This window comes from Passer domesticus, chromosome 6 (assembly GCF_036417665.1).
Source record: "Passer domesticus isolate bPasDom1 chromosome 6, bPasDom1.hap1, whole genome shotgun sequence".
Lineage (NCBI taxonomy): Eukaryota > Metazoa > Chordata > Aves > Passeriformes > Passeridae > Passer > Passer domesticus.
The window spans coordinates 39,379,819-39,395,045 of NC_087479.1; the positions used below are offsets into that span (position 1 = coordinate 39,379,819).

Consider the following 15,227-nt stretch of genomic DNA (forward strand, 5'->3'; position numbering starts at 1 on the left):
TCATGGAAAGTGCTCAGATCTTTTTTTAAAAAATGGACAGAAACTTCAGTGTCTGATATCAGTGCATTGTAGCTTCAGCCATTCCAGGGATATGGTAAGCCCTGCATATATTCCTTTTACTTGTCTGCTCAGATATTCTTGAAATTTCATGATTTCTAAGACCTTCATAATGCATACCTTGCTAACTCCTTTGCAGAGCTGTGGAAATATGTGTAAGGAATTGCAGTTGTAAGACAAACACAAAAGTGTATATTCCCCACCTTCACTGAGGGGTTGGGTAGCCTCTGTTTTTGAAGAAAAACATCTTTGGTTACCACTAAGTAGCAGAATTTCCACGAAGTCGTACTTCTAGGTTGCATTGCGATGACTTCTTGCTATGCCCCTGTCTGTGACTGAGCAGTTTGTTCTTTAATTCTGAGGAAAGCCATTTGGAAGGAAAACAGATAAAGTAGTTCTTCAAAATGGAGACAAAAAGGACCACTTGATATCCCAACTTCATCTTGTTCCTCTTGAGTTTTTCTGTGCCAAGATATTTGCAGAATATCAAGGATCAAGAGCATTTCCAGGACAGATTCTACAATGTTTTCAATAATGTCATTAAAATGTAGAAACAGAAACTTTGCTTCCTGTGTCTGTATTTTCTCTGTTGTTCAGAGAAGATAATTTACAACAATATTGCTGCTCAGAGAAGATAATTCATACTGCTGTTACTTAGGACTCTACAGTATCTGTAGTTGAGGATCTACTAAAAACATGCCACAGTTTCACAAAATGTGGGATTTTTTATGTGGGAGGCTTTAAGTTTCTTTGTTTATTACTCCTTTAATAGTACCAACTGACTAGTATGATTTTCCTTTTTATAAATTGCATATGTGCTTTTTTGTTCTTCTTGTTGTAATGTTTTTGTGTTCTTACTGCTGTTTGGAGGGCTAATGAATAAAACTTCCCTGCTGTGTGTATGATGTTTTTACATCCTGCCTTAGGATGTAAACATGAACTGAAATGGAAACTTTATTCTGAATATGTCCCAGAAAGCAATCAATTAATTTTTAAATATAAAATAATTCTTAGTAAAAAAATCCATTGGAGTACTCAGTAAACTTCTAGAATACTCTGAGCATCTCTGATTTTTTAGAGTTTCTGAGACCTTTCCATTTCAGGAAGTTTCTGTTTTCAAGTTGGTTTCAAACACTGTAGGGAACACTGTAATGTGGAACTGTATTCCTTATTAAAACTTTTTTTTCCTCCCTGTTCTTTCGTGAATTCTGTGAACTATGAATGGTGGGATTGGAAATAATTATTTTCTGCATATCTATTAAGCAGAATTATTGACAAGTAGTAATGCTGCAGTATAATCTTAGTTTTACCAAGAGAATCTTTCTGTCTTGAAGTACTCACAGAAATTAGCTGCAGGAGGCATGGGTATCAAGAGTAAGGAGTGAAGTTAAACAAGACAAATGGAACTGAACAAAATAATGGAAAACCCAGTATGCTTTACAAGATGCACTTTTGCTGTTGTAAACTGCAACTCTGTAGAACTGCAGTTCTGTATCTGCACAGAAAGTGTTAGAGATCACAGTCTTTGGGAATTGTGGAGATCATTCCTGCTGACACCATTTGCAGGTTTGGGATGGTGGCCTGAGTTTTATCAAATTGGATTTCTGATGTTACCTCTTCTTTAGTTCTGTTTATCCCATAGCTAGAGTTCAGGTTGTGTTTTTTTCTTCAGTCTTGCCAGCTGGAGCTCCCTTCCCAAGCACTCTCGTGATCTTACAGATTTGCCTAAGCAAGACACAAACCATGTAATGAGTAGCTCTTTGCCAGTGGTAGGCAGCTTTGTTGGTCTGTGTTCTCCCTTAGAACAGAATCATAGCATCATGTACGTTGGAAAAGACCTCTAAGATGATCGACTCCAACCATTAATTCTTGAGATACTCTTGTGTTTTTTGTGTGTTTTTCATCCCTCTGCTTTTGTGGGCGTATGGCTGTGTTTTTATACTCATGAAGATAGAGATTGGGCGTGACCATGACTGCACTGAACGTTGAGGCTTTTCGGGAATGTAATTAAGGTCATTAAGTTGCTTGTATGTATTGGATGTTCCTGGTTGTGCTTTTGACACTCTTGCTTTTCTTGGTTATAGGTTGGACTTGGCAGACAGTTCCAAGCAGATTCTGTTCCCCAAGGCAGCGATCACGGCTGATGGGATAACTGACCACTGGATCAATGAACAGCAATTCCTTGAGATGACATAGGGAGGGGCATTGAGGACAATGGTGCAGAAAAAGAAAATCTGCTCTCGGCTACTGGACTATTTTGTGATCATTGGAGCCAGGTAATGTGAAACAGTCTCAGCAGAACTTTTGCTTGGGCAGTAGAGTGGGGATAAATAGCCTTGCATCCATGGATGAGGCCTTCCTGATGCTCAGGAAGTGCTGTCTGAAATGTGTACAGAATGCTCCCCTAAGGAGAGCACCTACTTGAGCCAGGGCACTTCTTGAAACATACTAGTGTAGTCAGAGTTTTTAACTTGTGGTCTTCAGACTTCTTTTCAAGAGTCTGCAGAGGGTGACTAAGAAAAGCTAGTTTAACTCTCTGGTAGTCTTTGTGTCTGAACTTTGCTTCTACTGGCATCAGGACAGAGGCATTCACAAGCTGAAAACACTGAAAGCTAAACACAAGTAAAATACAAGTTTTCTACTCCTTTTATTACTAGTAATGTGCTAGTAGTAGAGTAATACTACTCTTCTAGCTTTTGAAATGTAGTCTGTAAACTCAGTTTAAAAAAAAATCTGAAACTTGCTTTACTTGGCTGTTTCTCCCTCTAATACTCATTTATCCTCACAGGAATGACATGAATGCTTTCTGGTTTTAAAGTCTTATTAATAGATAAAATGTCATGCATATTTACTTAAAGCACATATGAAACACAGGGTTGATGTGTTCTGTTTGTCAAACACAGAGGTGTTCAATAAATGTTATTTTTTCCTTATTCAAAGTTTATGCAGCAGCTTTCTGCAAATTCTGTGTAATGGGTGTATGCCAAAGTCTGTTTTGCTTTCATTTCTAAATATCAATGGTTTGTGGGCATCAGCCTGTTGCTGTATCTCCTGCTTTCTTTTCAGAATACTTTGAATGCAATATTTAAATAGGCTGAGTGGAAGAAATTACATAATCTTGACTAAAGGTTATTTTATTATTGCATTTTATGGACCGAATACTGTAATAGTTTAATACTTCTTACTGTCTGTAGAAAAACAACCAAGTTTTCTATACGTGTGTCACCATGTAGGAAGAGGAGGGAGAAATGTTAGCTGCCTCCTCCAGTGAAGCTTATAGTGTCTGGTGTTCTCACTTAGAAATTTGCTACTATCACTTCTGGACTCCTACAGTTCTCTTGCTTTTTGCCAGCCTGTGCTGGTTAGATTGCTGCTGCTGTCTTGTTTGGCACTTTGGCAAATGCCTATGATGAAAGATGGAGCTGACTGAAACAGCCTCTCCTGCAAAGCCCTTAGGAGCTCCATGTGGCCTTTACTGTTACATCTTGTTATCCACTGTGCACAGACAGCAATACTTTTTGGAATGTTGTGTTTAAACTTTATTAATATCTGAGAAAACTCTGTCCTTGTAGCTAATATTACAGCAAAGGCACAAAGTGGTGATACGTGCACTCCTGCTTTGTTGATGTCATTTTTTGGACCATTTGCTGCCAAATAGACTCTCTAAATAGTACCAGCATTATTTGACATTTCTTTTTCAGCACATGATGCATTAGTTGTGTCCATTAATATATAAAAACATTTTAGTGTTTCTCTTTTTTTCATACAGTATTTCAGTATCTAACTTTACAGGCAGTATAAATCTTGTTGCCAATTTTATTATGAAAGCATATTTACTTGTTTTAAATAAAGTATTAGTTTGGAAGAATTAGTCATCAGAGCTATTTACACCAGTGATTTTCTTTTGTAAATTGCGAGCATTCTATTACTACTTGTTTGGATTTTCTCACATCTCTTACATGAGAAAAGCAAGTGTCATTTGTGTTTTGAAATAGGCAAAAGCATAATATCTTGAAAAAATCTAGTGGAAAATTAGGAAACAACAGTATTGCCTTTCTGTCTTCATGTTTCTGTAGTGATTTGTAATCCAAAGATTAGTGAGTCACAGTGGTAAATAGCTGTGCATATTACCATGCAGTTTTTATATAAATTACACTTTAAATCCGAATTTGAAAATCAAACACATATGTTTGTGTGGTTGCTAGAACTTTTTAATGAAAGTGGTTTTAGGGTTATGTCCATATCCCTCCACTATTCATCTGAGTTCTTTCCTTGTAAATTCTTGCTTTCTCAGTTAGGAATTTATACCGGATTTGTCAGTTAATTTTTCATCTGGTTCATAAATGGCTGAAATCTAGGAGCTTTTCCTCTGTGTATTTGGGGAGGGACAATGTGTTTCCTACTGAAGTGTTGCACAGCGACCCGTGCAGTTAAATTAATTTTGAAAATCAAAGTCAGAGCAACATGACAATACAGTGTTCTCCTGGGAACAGCATATTCCTGGAAGGCATTTTCTTAATCAGATTTGAACAGGCTCCTTGCTAATGATTGTATAGACTTAGACTTCTTTACTGAACCTTTCTGCCTTGTGAGTGAGATTTGTGGCTAGTGACTGAACAGCTGCACTTGCCCTGGACGGTAGGGAAGAGAGGGAACAAAGCTGAAGCTGAGTCCACAGGCTCCTGACACATTAGTAGGAAGTTCCCAAAAATATCTATTATTGGTCATCTATGTATGTGGTTTTTTTTTTTTTCTTTTGTAGGCACCCAAGCAGCGACAGTGTTGCTCAGACTCCTGAGCTGCTGCGGCGTTACCCTCTGGAAGACCACGCAGACTTTCCTCTGCCGCCCGATGTTGTGTTCTTCTGCCAGCCAGAAGGATGCCTGAGCGTGCGGCAGAAGCGCATGAGCTTCCGTGATGACACTTCCTTCGTGTTCACCCTCACGGACAAGGACACGGGGGTCACTCGCTATGGAATCTGCGTCAACTTCTACCGCTCCTTCCAGAAGCGAGTGCCCAAGGAGAAAGGAGAAGGCACGGGGGGACATCGAGCTCGAGAGGGACAGAAGGTCCCTAAATCTGGGGATGCATCAGCACCCCAGGAGGAAGCGGGCACTGAGAGTTCGGAGAGCGGTTCTTCACTGCAGGCTCCCAGTGCAGAGTCCACCCCTGACGTGAATCGATCCCCGCGCAGTAAGCGCCTGGCCAAGGGCAGCCATCGCTCTCGGAACAGCACTCTGACTTCCCTGTGCATCCTTAGTCATTATCCCTTCTTTTCCACCTTCCGTGAGTGTCTGTACACCCTCAAGAGACTTGTGGACTGCTGTAGTGAGAGACTGTTGGGCAAGAAGTTGGGGATTCCGCGTGGGGTGCAGAGGTACGTTGAGAGGGAAGAACTTTTTCCTCCTACTGTTTGTGTTCGGTGTTGTAATTTATTTGCGCGGTAAATTGTGGCTGCAGATGTGGTTGCAGAAGCAGCCAAACACCAAGGGTTGGCCTTTTTCACTGTTTTAACCCAGGTTCACAGTAGGAAAAGGAAATTTTTATAACGATTTCTTTAAAACTTCTGTCTCTGATTCTGTAATCTGGTATGATTTTCATTTTTGAGCCTCCTAAGGAGGCATTACGCTTCTGACGACTGAATCCCAGTGCTCATGCTGCTACTGTTGCTTTGGCATTTCAGCTCTGTGGCAGTGTATGTCAGGACTGATTCTCTGGGAAATTAGGAGCAGCCAAGAAATAACAGAGAGAATTTCTACTTGGGGCAGGAGGGAAATGATGAAAATGTGCTTAACAAGCTTATGAAACAGTCTGAACTTCAGCGTGGGAGAGAACAGACTAGAGAAGCAGGATCAGCTGAAATAGGTCAAAGTACAATATTTGAAGGAGAGTGGGAGGAGAGGTAGAAAACAAAGTAGTTGTCTAGGAAACATGGGAATGGTTGTTGGTAACAGCAAATTGACAGGAACTTGGTGTGTATTTAATATAATGTAGGAAGCCTAACGTATCTGCTGTTGTAGTGTTGAGTATGTAACAGAAGCTGTTGCACTGTAGGGTATGGAAGGAACAATGTCTTTATGTATTTCAGTCAAGGATGTGTATCTGCTACTGTGCCTGACACCTTCCTTCCGGGATGGTGTTTTCCTTTCCAATGTGCTAACTGAATAGAAAAAGTATGAAATGAATCTCTGGAGAAGCAGGGGATTATCTCAACAGTTTGAGGGACAGGACTGTGAGGTAGTACATAATATGAGTTAAGTAGCTTGGTACACTCCAAGTTAAACTTGTCAAAAACCAAAAATGACAGGATTATAATTATTATAATTTTTATCTTTATAAGCTCTTTACATTTTGCATGAAATGGAAAATGTGTCCTATTTATAGAGCAGTGGCCTACTTCTTGGGCTACTGCCCTGGAATAGTTCTAGGAGACTGTTCTGGGCTAGTATGACTGCTTTCTGCATTAGCAAATTTATAATTTGAATCCACTGATGGGGAATAAATTATTTTGTCAGGGCAAAACTTCTCCCCCCAATGGAAGTATGTGTTAAGGAATGTTATTTTGTTACTTGGTTTAGCCTGATAATTATTGAGGAAAAAACACCCCGCTGAATTTCATGATTTTCCTCCTTTTGCTGTTTCAGTGACATGGTATTTGAAAAATTTGCACTTATTGGGTAAATTTTTTCTTATTCTTAAAGAGAATAATTGAATGATGGATGAGGATAGCAAGAGAAGGAATATTGAGCATACATCTCTGGGAAAAGTAAAGCAGCAGGTTTGAATTACCATGTGGTTTTCTAGTGGTGACCTGGAAAAGTAGAATAGTTTTGAAGTGGTGGCAGAATAAAGGTGAAACTGAATCCTTACAGCTGGCAAAAGGTGGAGCACACCTCCTAGCAGCCTAATGTCTTATGCATGACAAGTAGCTGAAGGTAGAGTGGAGGATTAGAAGCATCACGGTTCCTGAGAAGTGTATCATGTACTCAGTGTAATCTCAAATTGCCCTTATTTTGAGCCATCCAAATGTCTCTAATTATTCTGTCTTTGTGAAGCCTCCAGTGTCATAATCTTTTTTCCTTTTCCTTATTTTTTTAAAAAGTTGTGAACTGTAAGATAGAGCTTCCAATTTGAACCCATAACTTTCTGGGGGATCTGTTACAGTAACTCAAGATATTTATCAGGCTGCAGTTATTTGGAGAATGAATACAGAAGGTTTGCAGCCTTCACTGTGCTGAGGGTAAAGGGCTGAAGTGGACAAGATTCTGTGCTTCCCTTGTAAGACCCAGTTTTGAGTTGTGAAGCTCTGAAGGCCCTGAGCAATGCTGTAGGTGCTTTTTGGCCAGGCTGTCTGTGAGCCGCAGGTTTGGAGATTGCCAGCTTAGGGTGTGGAGAACTTGCTGCTTGTTTTGCTAAGGCACCTAAATATTTTCTACACAGCTTTTGGAGATTTAGCTGAAATAGATCCATTTTTCCCATGAGTTATTCAGCCCTTAAGAATATTACATTGCAATTTAGGACAGAATGATGAAGGGTATTTTATCTGGGAGATCTCGGATATGGCATATTTTTATTGTCTCAGGTTTAATTTCTGTTCTTGCAAAGGTTTGTAGACTGGTAGAAGCAGAGTCTTGCAGTCAATCTGCTACAGTTCTGGATGAGATAGAGTATCCTCTGTGCCTGCTGAATTTCAAGTGTGAGGGTGATGAGAGTTCTTCACAGATCTGGACCTGACTGAATCCTTTAAATGTGTGAATGAAGTCTGAAGTGACATACTGGTGTTGTTTCCTGCCACAGAAAAATTTATTCTTCCTCACATTGTGGGTTGTGTCAGTAAGCTTGAATGCCTATCTTCCATTCCTTTGTGTGATCAAAGGTTTGTTTGTTGCCTCTTTTAATCCTTGGTGGATCTACCCTTCCTCTGGAAGAGCCTTGCGGGATAGCTGTCAAGTGAAGTTCTTGGAGTGTTAACCTTGGCGTTCTCCCTGTCCAGGGACACAATGTGGCGGATTTTCACAGGCTCCCTGCTGGTGGAAGAGAAGTCGAGCGCCTTGCTTCACGACTTGCGGGAGATTGAGGCCTGGATATACCGGCTGCTCCGCTCCCCCATGCCCGTTGCTGGGCAGAAGCGGGTGGACGTGGAAGTCTTGCCACACGAGCTGCAGCCAGCTTTGACCTTTGCTCTTCCTGATCCATCCCGCTTCACTTTGGTGGATTTTCCATTACACCTGCCTTTGGAGTTGTTGGGAGTGGATGCCTGCCTGCAGGTGCTGACCTGCATCCTTCTGGAGCACAAGGTAAGAAGGGAAGATCATTGCTCTTTGGTAAGTGTGTAGGATGTTCTGTCCTCTTGAAAACCAGGGTAGGCTGGATGTGTACAACAGCTGTCTCTCTGCACTGCCTGGAATGAATTTTGTCTGTGGAGGATGAGGGGAATAAATAGCTCCTTCTGAGGTTCCTATTTTGAACAGTTCTGTTCTCACTCAAAAAAACACTCAAAGCTTATTTTCTGACAGATTAATGGGGGGTTACCCAGTTCACAGCAATTGAATTTGAGTCTGTGGAGATCACAAAGTCTGTGGTCTTTGTGTACACCTGAGGGGAGTCTTAGAAGTGAATGGTTGCTGCAGTGCTAATGGGAGTTTCTTTGGTTGCAGGTTGTATTGCAGTCCCGAGATTATAATGCACTTTCAATGTCTGTGATGGCCTTTGTGGCCATGATCTACCCATTGGAGTACATGTTCCCAGTGATCCCTCTGCTTCCCACCTGCATGGCCTCTGCAGAACAGGTACATATTTTTCCTTTATTGGTCTTTTACAAAAGAGGTTTCTGTGATGTCTGAAATTCATATAGTTGTAGTCCTTTTTTCATTCACCATCTTCTCAGAGATTGTATCAAAGTCTGCCTTGCAAAGAACGTTGCTTGAGTGTGACTATTTAAATCATAGCTAGCACCACTTATGTAGGATATCTTCAGAGCACACTCAGTGAATAGAAAATTCAGTAAAAAAAAAACAAGCAGTAGTTCACAAACAATGGTCTGAAGGACCATAGATCGACAATATTGTGATGATATTTACCCTCTCCCCCTCTAAACTGAGTATTCAAGTTTCTTGAGGAGGGTCCAGAGTAATATTTAAGGATGCTTGAGGTCTCTTTAATTCAGAGTTCAGAAACTCTTGCCTGCAATCTCAGAAATATGAAGTGTTGTTTAGCTTCAGCTGGGAGCCTGGATTTTGCCAGTAGTCAGTTCTTTGCAGGAGCTCATTATTCTGCTTGGAAAGATAGAATTCAGGCTGTCTTACTACTTCAGTGCTATCCTGCAACTGATGCTGCAGATTTGTTCTTGTGCCACTCCTTGGAGGTGACCAACAGTTCTGGATTAAAAGAATAAATTAACCTCCCAAGCCACTGGTCTCAAGCTGCTATGTTGATTTAAAACTTTTTCCTCTGCTCGTTGCCTTATGAGAAGCAACCTGAATTTCCCCAGAAAGTTTTCCACAGACATCTGAAAAAAATGTGTCTATCTTGTACTTCTTAGAGATGTTATTATTTTGAAACCAAATTGCCACTACAAGCATAAGGATAAAGTCCTTGTGTGTGCCTATTTACAATGGTACAGACTCAGTTTGAGCTGAGGAGGTATTCATCCATGACTTCCTGTTTTTCAACATAGGCTCTTACTCCGAACATTTTTTTTTTGGACCGTGATAGACATGGAAAGCTGTTTCCAAAGAGCTATGTAGCCATATAAATTACGTCCTTGGTGGGAGTGGGATATGTAACATGGGAGATGGAAGTGTATTTTCTCCTAGATGAAAATTGAGGCTTTCTGAGCAGGAGCTTTTATTCTCTTTTTTTCTTTTTTTTTTTAATGCTTCCATTGTATGGTAGTAATTACTTATTTATCAATGCCGTTTGTGTTGTCTACTCTGCTATAAACATACAGTAGTCAATAAATAAAGATTTGGGAAGAACATGGTGATATCAAATGCAGATCTTGTCCTTAGTAACGTCTGTCTTTTTCTCAGTTGCTTCTAGCCCCTACACCTTATATCATTGGTGTTCCAGCAAGTTTCTTCCTTTACAAACTGGATTTTAAAATGCCTGATGATGTGTGGCTTATTGACCTGGATACCAATAGGGTAAGTGGCACCTATAAGAAGTTGTGGCTTTGTTTCCAGGAGCTGTGTACTGTCCCAGTGTGCCCACTGAGAATTTAGTGATGCCTGGCCTCAGTCTACCTTTGCTACTCCCATCTTAAACTTTAGGATTCCATTCCTTGTTGTGTCTCAAGGTCCCCATGTCTTTTGCATTAGGCATCCTTTTTCAGTTAATTGACCTGGCTATATCATTAGAAGGTAAATCCTCAAGCAAATGATAGAACTTTCTTCTTGACTAATTGTCAGACTGACTTATAGCCCTACCTAAGAAACCCAGTCTGTTAAGAACCTTCCCACAGGTTGTCATGATTCAAGTGGGGCTAAGTATCTCACTTTGTACAAGGGTATAAGCAAGGCTAATTTAAGGAAAATGTGAATAACAACATTGACTTGAAGGAAAGTGTGGGTTGATTCAAATGTCTTGTTTTTGTGGTAAATGATAAAGTAACTCCATTGTTTATTATATTGTAAACAATAACAGCCTTAAAGAAGTGAAGAGCTGGTGTCTATCTGAGACTGTGTTGTTTTGTTTTTTTTCTTATTTTACTTCTGTGTCTTTTATTCGTTGGTGTCTGGAGTGCTGGAGATTCTGTTTTGGAAATGACTAGAGCTGGGGAATTTTTAGTCTGTTGTTGTGCTTAATTCCAGGTGATTGTTCCCACAAATGCAGAACCTTTGCCAGCACTGCCAGAGCCAGAAGCTTCAGAGCTGAAAAAGCATCTGAAACAGGTAATATGCACTTTGGGAAAAGGACTCAGATGCAGCAGAGTGTAGCATATGTAGTGTTGCCCAGTCTTCTGCTAGAGTGGATAAGAATGCAAGTCAGTGAATGCAAAGCTGAAATGTCCCTGTACACAGCAGAGGCGGTTTCTTATTTTTACCATTGTTTGAGGCTAACTTGTTTCCAGTCAATACAGAAAGTTCCAGATTTCTCCTTTATGTTTGCCATGTGGGCTTTAAACTCTGACTTGATCCATCAAGCTATGATCATCTTTGTTTCCCCTCCATTCACAGATCTGTGTGTGAAGTGTCAGTCTCTCCTCTCAGGTCCTGCTAAGCCATTAATCAGCTTGGGTCATCCTGGCTGATCGTGTCAAGCAGGTTTTATCTCTTTATTTCTGTTTTCCTTATGCACGCTGCATGCAGTATCTAAAGGTAAAGTGTGTTACTAATGTGATGAGGTTTGCTCTTTCTCTTTCCTCATAGACCAGGAGAGCAAAGTGTGTAACCTCTCTGATATCCCAGTACCTGCTGTCAGCACAGATGGAAGTGATGTATTGCCTGGAGTTTTGTTAGATCAGCCTTCCCCCCACTGCTGCCTCACCCCCTTGCAATTTCAGGCACTACTTAGCAAAACTTTCTTACTAGTGCGAAGGCAAACTCAAGTATCAGAATAATAAATTGCAATTTTTTTGAAGATATATTTAAAATTCTTGGAGTGTTTACCCAAATGCAGCTTATATCCCATGTGTATTCCTATGGACGTTGTCATGAAGGGTTTGCCATTGGCAAAGGAGTGCTGCTGGTACAAAGCAGACAAATAGTGACCCACATTATTAAGGCTGACACTTCTGTGTGCCTTTAGTTCTTAGAGTCAATAAATGAATTTCAGGATATCTGCTTTTAAACTGCTGTGGAAAGTTCTTAGCTGCATCATTAAGGACAACAGGCTTGCCTGTTTCCAGAGTGGCCAGATATGAATGTTTGGGGGTGGGGCAGTTATACCTCTTTCCTAAGATGTGTCTATTTTGTGGTCCGTTTTGTTTTCCTCTCATTTGTGATATTTGGTAGTAATAGATATTTTTTTTCCTTCCATCTGTTTCTCTGTGGTCATGTGTTCGTCTTGGCTCTGATGGGCTGCTGTGGTGTTATCATATGATCTTCCATCTTGCCTCCAGTGTCTGGTTAGCATGACTGCAATCACTCAGAAACAGCTGCTCACTCCTGACAACAAGGTTCTTTATTTTATTCTTTTCCCCTCAATTTTCCATTTTACCCTTTTCCTTTGGAGTTTTTTTTTTGTTTGTTTGTTTCTTTGTTTTGGTTTAATATATTTATTTTTTAAGTGAAAAGATGAAGCCTCAGTGGGCAAATGGGAAAAATGAGAAAGATTTAGGATAGGTCTGGGTGTCCAGGACTGATTCACCAGTTGTGCTGCTCCTTGAAGATTTCATGAGGGTTGAAGAGGTAACTTTAGGGACAGATGAAGGCTTCATTCCAATGAAGAGTGGAGGTTTTCAGGGCATACAAGCAGATGTTTGTGTCAAGGTGTCTCCACATTTTCCTGGAATATCAAATTACTGGTTGTATAGCCACCTTTAAGGGCAAGTTTCAAGGCTTCTAATTCCCAAGATGTATTCTAATTACACATGGAAATAACTCTACAAGCAGTAGAGTTGTGCAGTGCCATACTACTGCTGATCCAGTTAGGACTATCTGTTTTCATGTCATGAATGATCTAGCAAAGTGAAATTCTGTGCTACTCCTTGACTGGCTCCAGGACTGTTTCAGCACTGAGGAGATCATTTTGACAATCAGCATAAATGAGGGCCTGGAGATACTTGTTGACTCAGTGTGGAGGTGGTTTAAGACAAATTAATGGAGCATGCATAATGGATGCAATTGCCTAGAGGGCAGGGTAGCTCTGATCATCTGTTCCTTAAATAACTGTTCTTGCTCAATGTTTGCATAATGTCCTTCAATAGGCCCTGGCCAGCATGAGCCTGAATACTCAGCCCATTCTTAATCTAGAGAAGTTTCATGAGGGGCAGGAGGTGCCTCTGCTGCTGGGAAGACCACAGAATGATTTGCAGTCTACTCCCTCCACAGAATTCAACCCTTTGATCTATGGAAATGATGTGGACTCTGTTGATGTGGCTACCAGGTGAGGCTTAACAGGAAGGTGGCACTGAGTCTTCATAAAAGTTTGCACTTAAGGGCAGCACAAACATTTCTGTGGGTGAAACAGCATCTGTCAGGTACTATTGTAGATTCTCCTTGACATCATGTGGGGAAAAGAGCAGCAATTACAGTGTTTATCTCATATCTATTATCTGCATGAACAAAACTTTGTATCTTGAGGGGGTGTTTTGCTTCTTGCATTTTCCTATAGATCATCCACTTTACCTGGATTTGTCAGTTTGATACTATATCCTCAGCTTAAATCACAAACCTTAACTACAGAAAAAAAAAGCTGGGACTTAGTTTTTCACTCAGCTGGTAGAAACAAGAATGATATCCTCCACTGAGTGGGTGTTTGTGTCAAGGTGGTGAGTTAGAACAAAGTGATTTCTTGGGTTTTGGTTTGTTTGGATTTTTCTTTTATTTTTTGCAAGACAGCTGTTTTCTAAGAAGAGTTAGGTTACCATTCTTCAAAGGTTTGAAATATTGCCTATGGCATACCTTTTAAGGGCACTCTTTCTTCTTTTTTGTTATGCTCTGTGTTTTTATCTAATGTATTGTTCTCTGTTTCTTTTTAGGGTTGCTATGGTGAGATTCTTCAACTCACCAAATGTTTTGCAAGGTTTCCAAATGCACACTCGCACTCTTCGCCTCTTCCCACGACCAGTGGTAGCCTTCCAGGCAAATTCTTTTCTTGCCTCTAGGCCGAAGCAAACACCTTTTGCAGATAAGCTTTCCAGAACACAGGCAGTAGAATACTTTGGAGAATGGTCACTCAACCCTACTAATTATGCTTTCCAAAGAATTCATAACAGTAAGTGTTGGTCTTGCCTTTCCTGCACTTGGATGTAATGCAGGAGTTAAAAACCAGACATTCTAGGGAAGGATTTAATTTTATACCGTATTAGTCCTGCTGGGGAGGAAAATCTAGTTCAAGGAATATTGTTCTCTTTTTATGTATGGCCTCATGCTTCTCCCAAGTTAGCCCTGCTATTGGTGAGTTGCTCCTCCAATTAATTTTACCTCGTTTGATTATGGGGAAGTCTTGTAGGCTTCTCAAAGACTGTCCCTTTGTTCAAGACTTAGTAGAGGGTAGTGTCACTGTGAATGAAGCCTTTGACACCAGTAAATGAGTTTGATTAATGCTCTCCTTGGTTTTTTGTGCAGACATGTTTGACCCAGCCCTAATTGGTGACAAACCCAAGTGGTATGCTCACCAGCTGCAGCCCATCCACTATCGAGTTTATGACAGCAATTCACAGCTGGCTGAAGCCCTGAATGTCCCAGCAGAGAAGGAAACAGATTCTGATCCCACTGATGACAGGTTAGTGGGGAACATGCCCATAGTGACATGAGTTATTTCAGATTGTTGGACCTCTCCTACTTCTCACTTGCAGCCTTTTCCTGTAGTATGCCAGGCTGTTGTTTCATTTCTTGTCTGGGCAGAATACTGGCAGTGAAGTAAATTTTCTCACTGCTCTGTTATCACGGCAAACCTCTTAACCCTTTGCTAGTGTATTCATTTAATGTGATTCTCCATACTTATTTTCCTGTTTTCTTTTGTACCTTTATGCCACTTGACATTTGTAATTTCCTCACACCCTAATTGTCTTTTCTTCCACGCTGTTCTTTCTCTGTTTCTTCTTTCTTTCTGTTGCAGTAATGGAAATACTCCCACCCATCCTACTACTCTTCCAAATCTCTGTTCCCTATCCTTAGTTATGCAAAACTCGTTAGTACTACCCAGTCTGTGACCACCTTGTGTGTTTAGTAAAATGAAAGGAAAATTTATATAGTAGTTTATGGCCATATTTCTTGGAGTTTTGTGTCTAGTTGTATTCCCTTTCATTCCTTCCTGATTTGTGAGATCTTTTGGCCTTGGACTTGCATGTATTTTGCATTCTGCACAGCACCTGTGGTCCTAACAGAATGGGATTTATCACTAGTGCAAAAAGGAATTGCTTTTACTTGTGATTCCCAGTTCCCTTGAAGTTATCCTACATAAACACACACATTTTGTGAATTAATACACTATTCTCTACTCACTTATGTTTAGTCTCATAACTTCGCTAAGAGATTTTAAATGTCTTCTCATAACTCCTCACA

General features: G+C 40.4%; 1 protein-coding gene across 27 annotated transcripts in view; it reads left to right on the forward strand.

The window, feature by feature from the left end:
• MADD (MAP kinase activating death domain) overlaps positions 1-15,227 on the forward strand; it is a 68,628-nt gene that overhangs the window by 11,638 nt on the left and 41,763 nt on the right. For 14 of the 27 annotated variants that reach the window (XM_064424815.1, XM_064424836.1, XM_064424825.1 and 11 more), the window contains exons 2-11: positions 2,142-2,333; positions 4,820-5,434; positions 8,051-8,354; positions 8,715-8,846; positions 10,089-10,202; positions 10,869-10,949; positions 12,119-12,175; positions 12,926-13,104; positions 13,700-13,935; positions 14,289-14,444. In XM_064424815.1, coding sequence (XP_064280885.1) covers positions 2,272-2,333; positions 4,820-5,434; positions 8,051-8,354; positions 8,715-8,846; positions 10,089-10,202; positions 10,869-10,949; positions 12,119-12,175; positions 12,926-13,104; positions 13,700-13,935; positions 14,289-14,444 — 1,936 coding nt within the window. In that variant the 5' untranslated portion in view covers positions 2,142-2,271. Of the gene's footprint in view, positions 1-2,141; positions 2,334-4,819; positions 5,435-8,050; positions 8,355-8,714; positions 8,847-10,088; positions 10,203-10,868; positions 10,950-12,118; positions 12,176-12,925; positions 13,105-13,699; positions 13,936-14,288; positions 14,446-15,227 lie in introns of all 27 variants that reach the window. The other 13 variants (XM_064424824.1, XM_064424829.1, XM_064424831.1 and 10 more) reach the window with 3 other exon arrangements.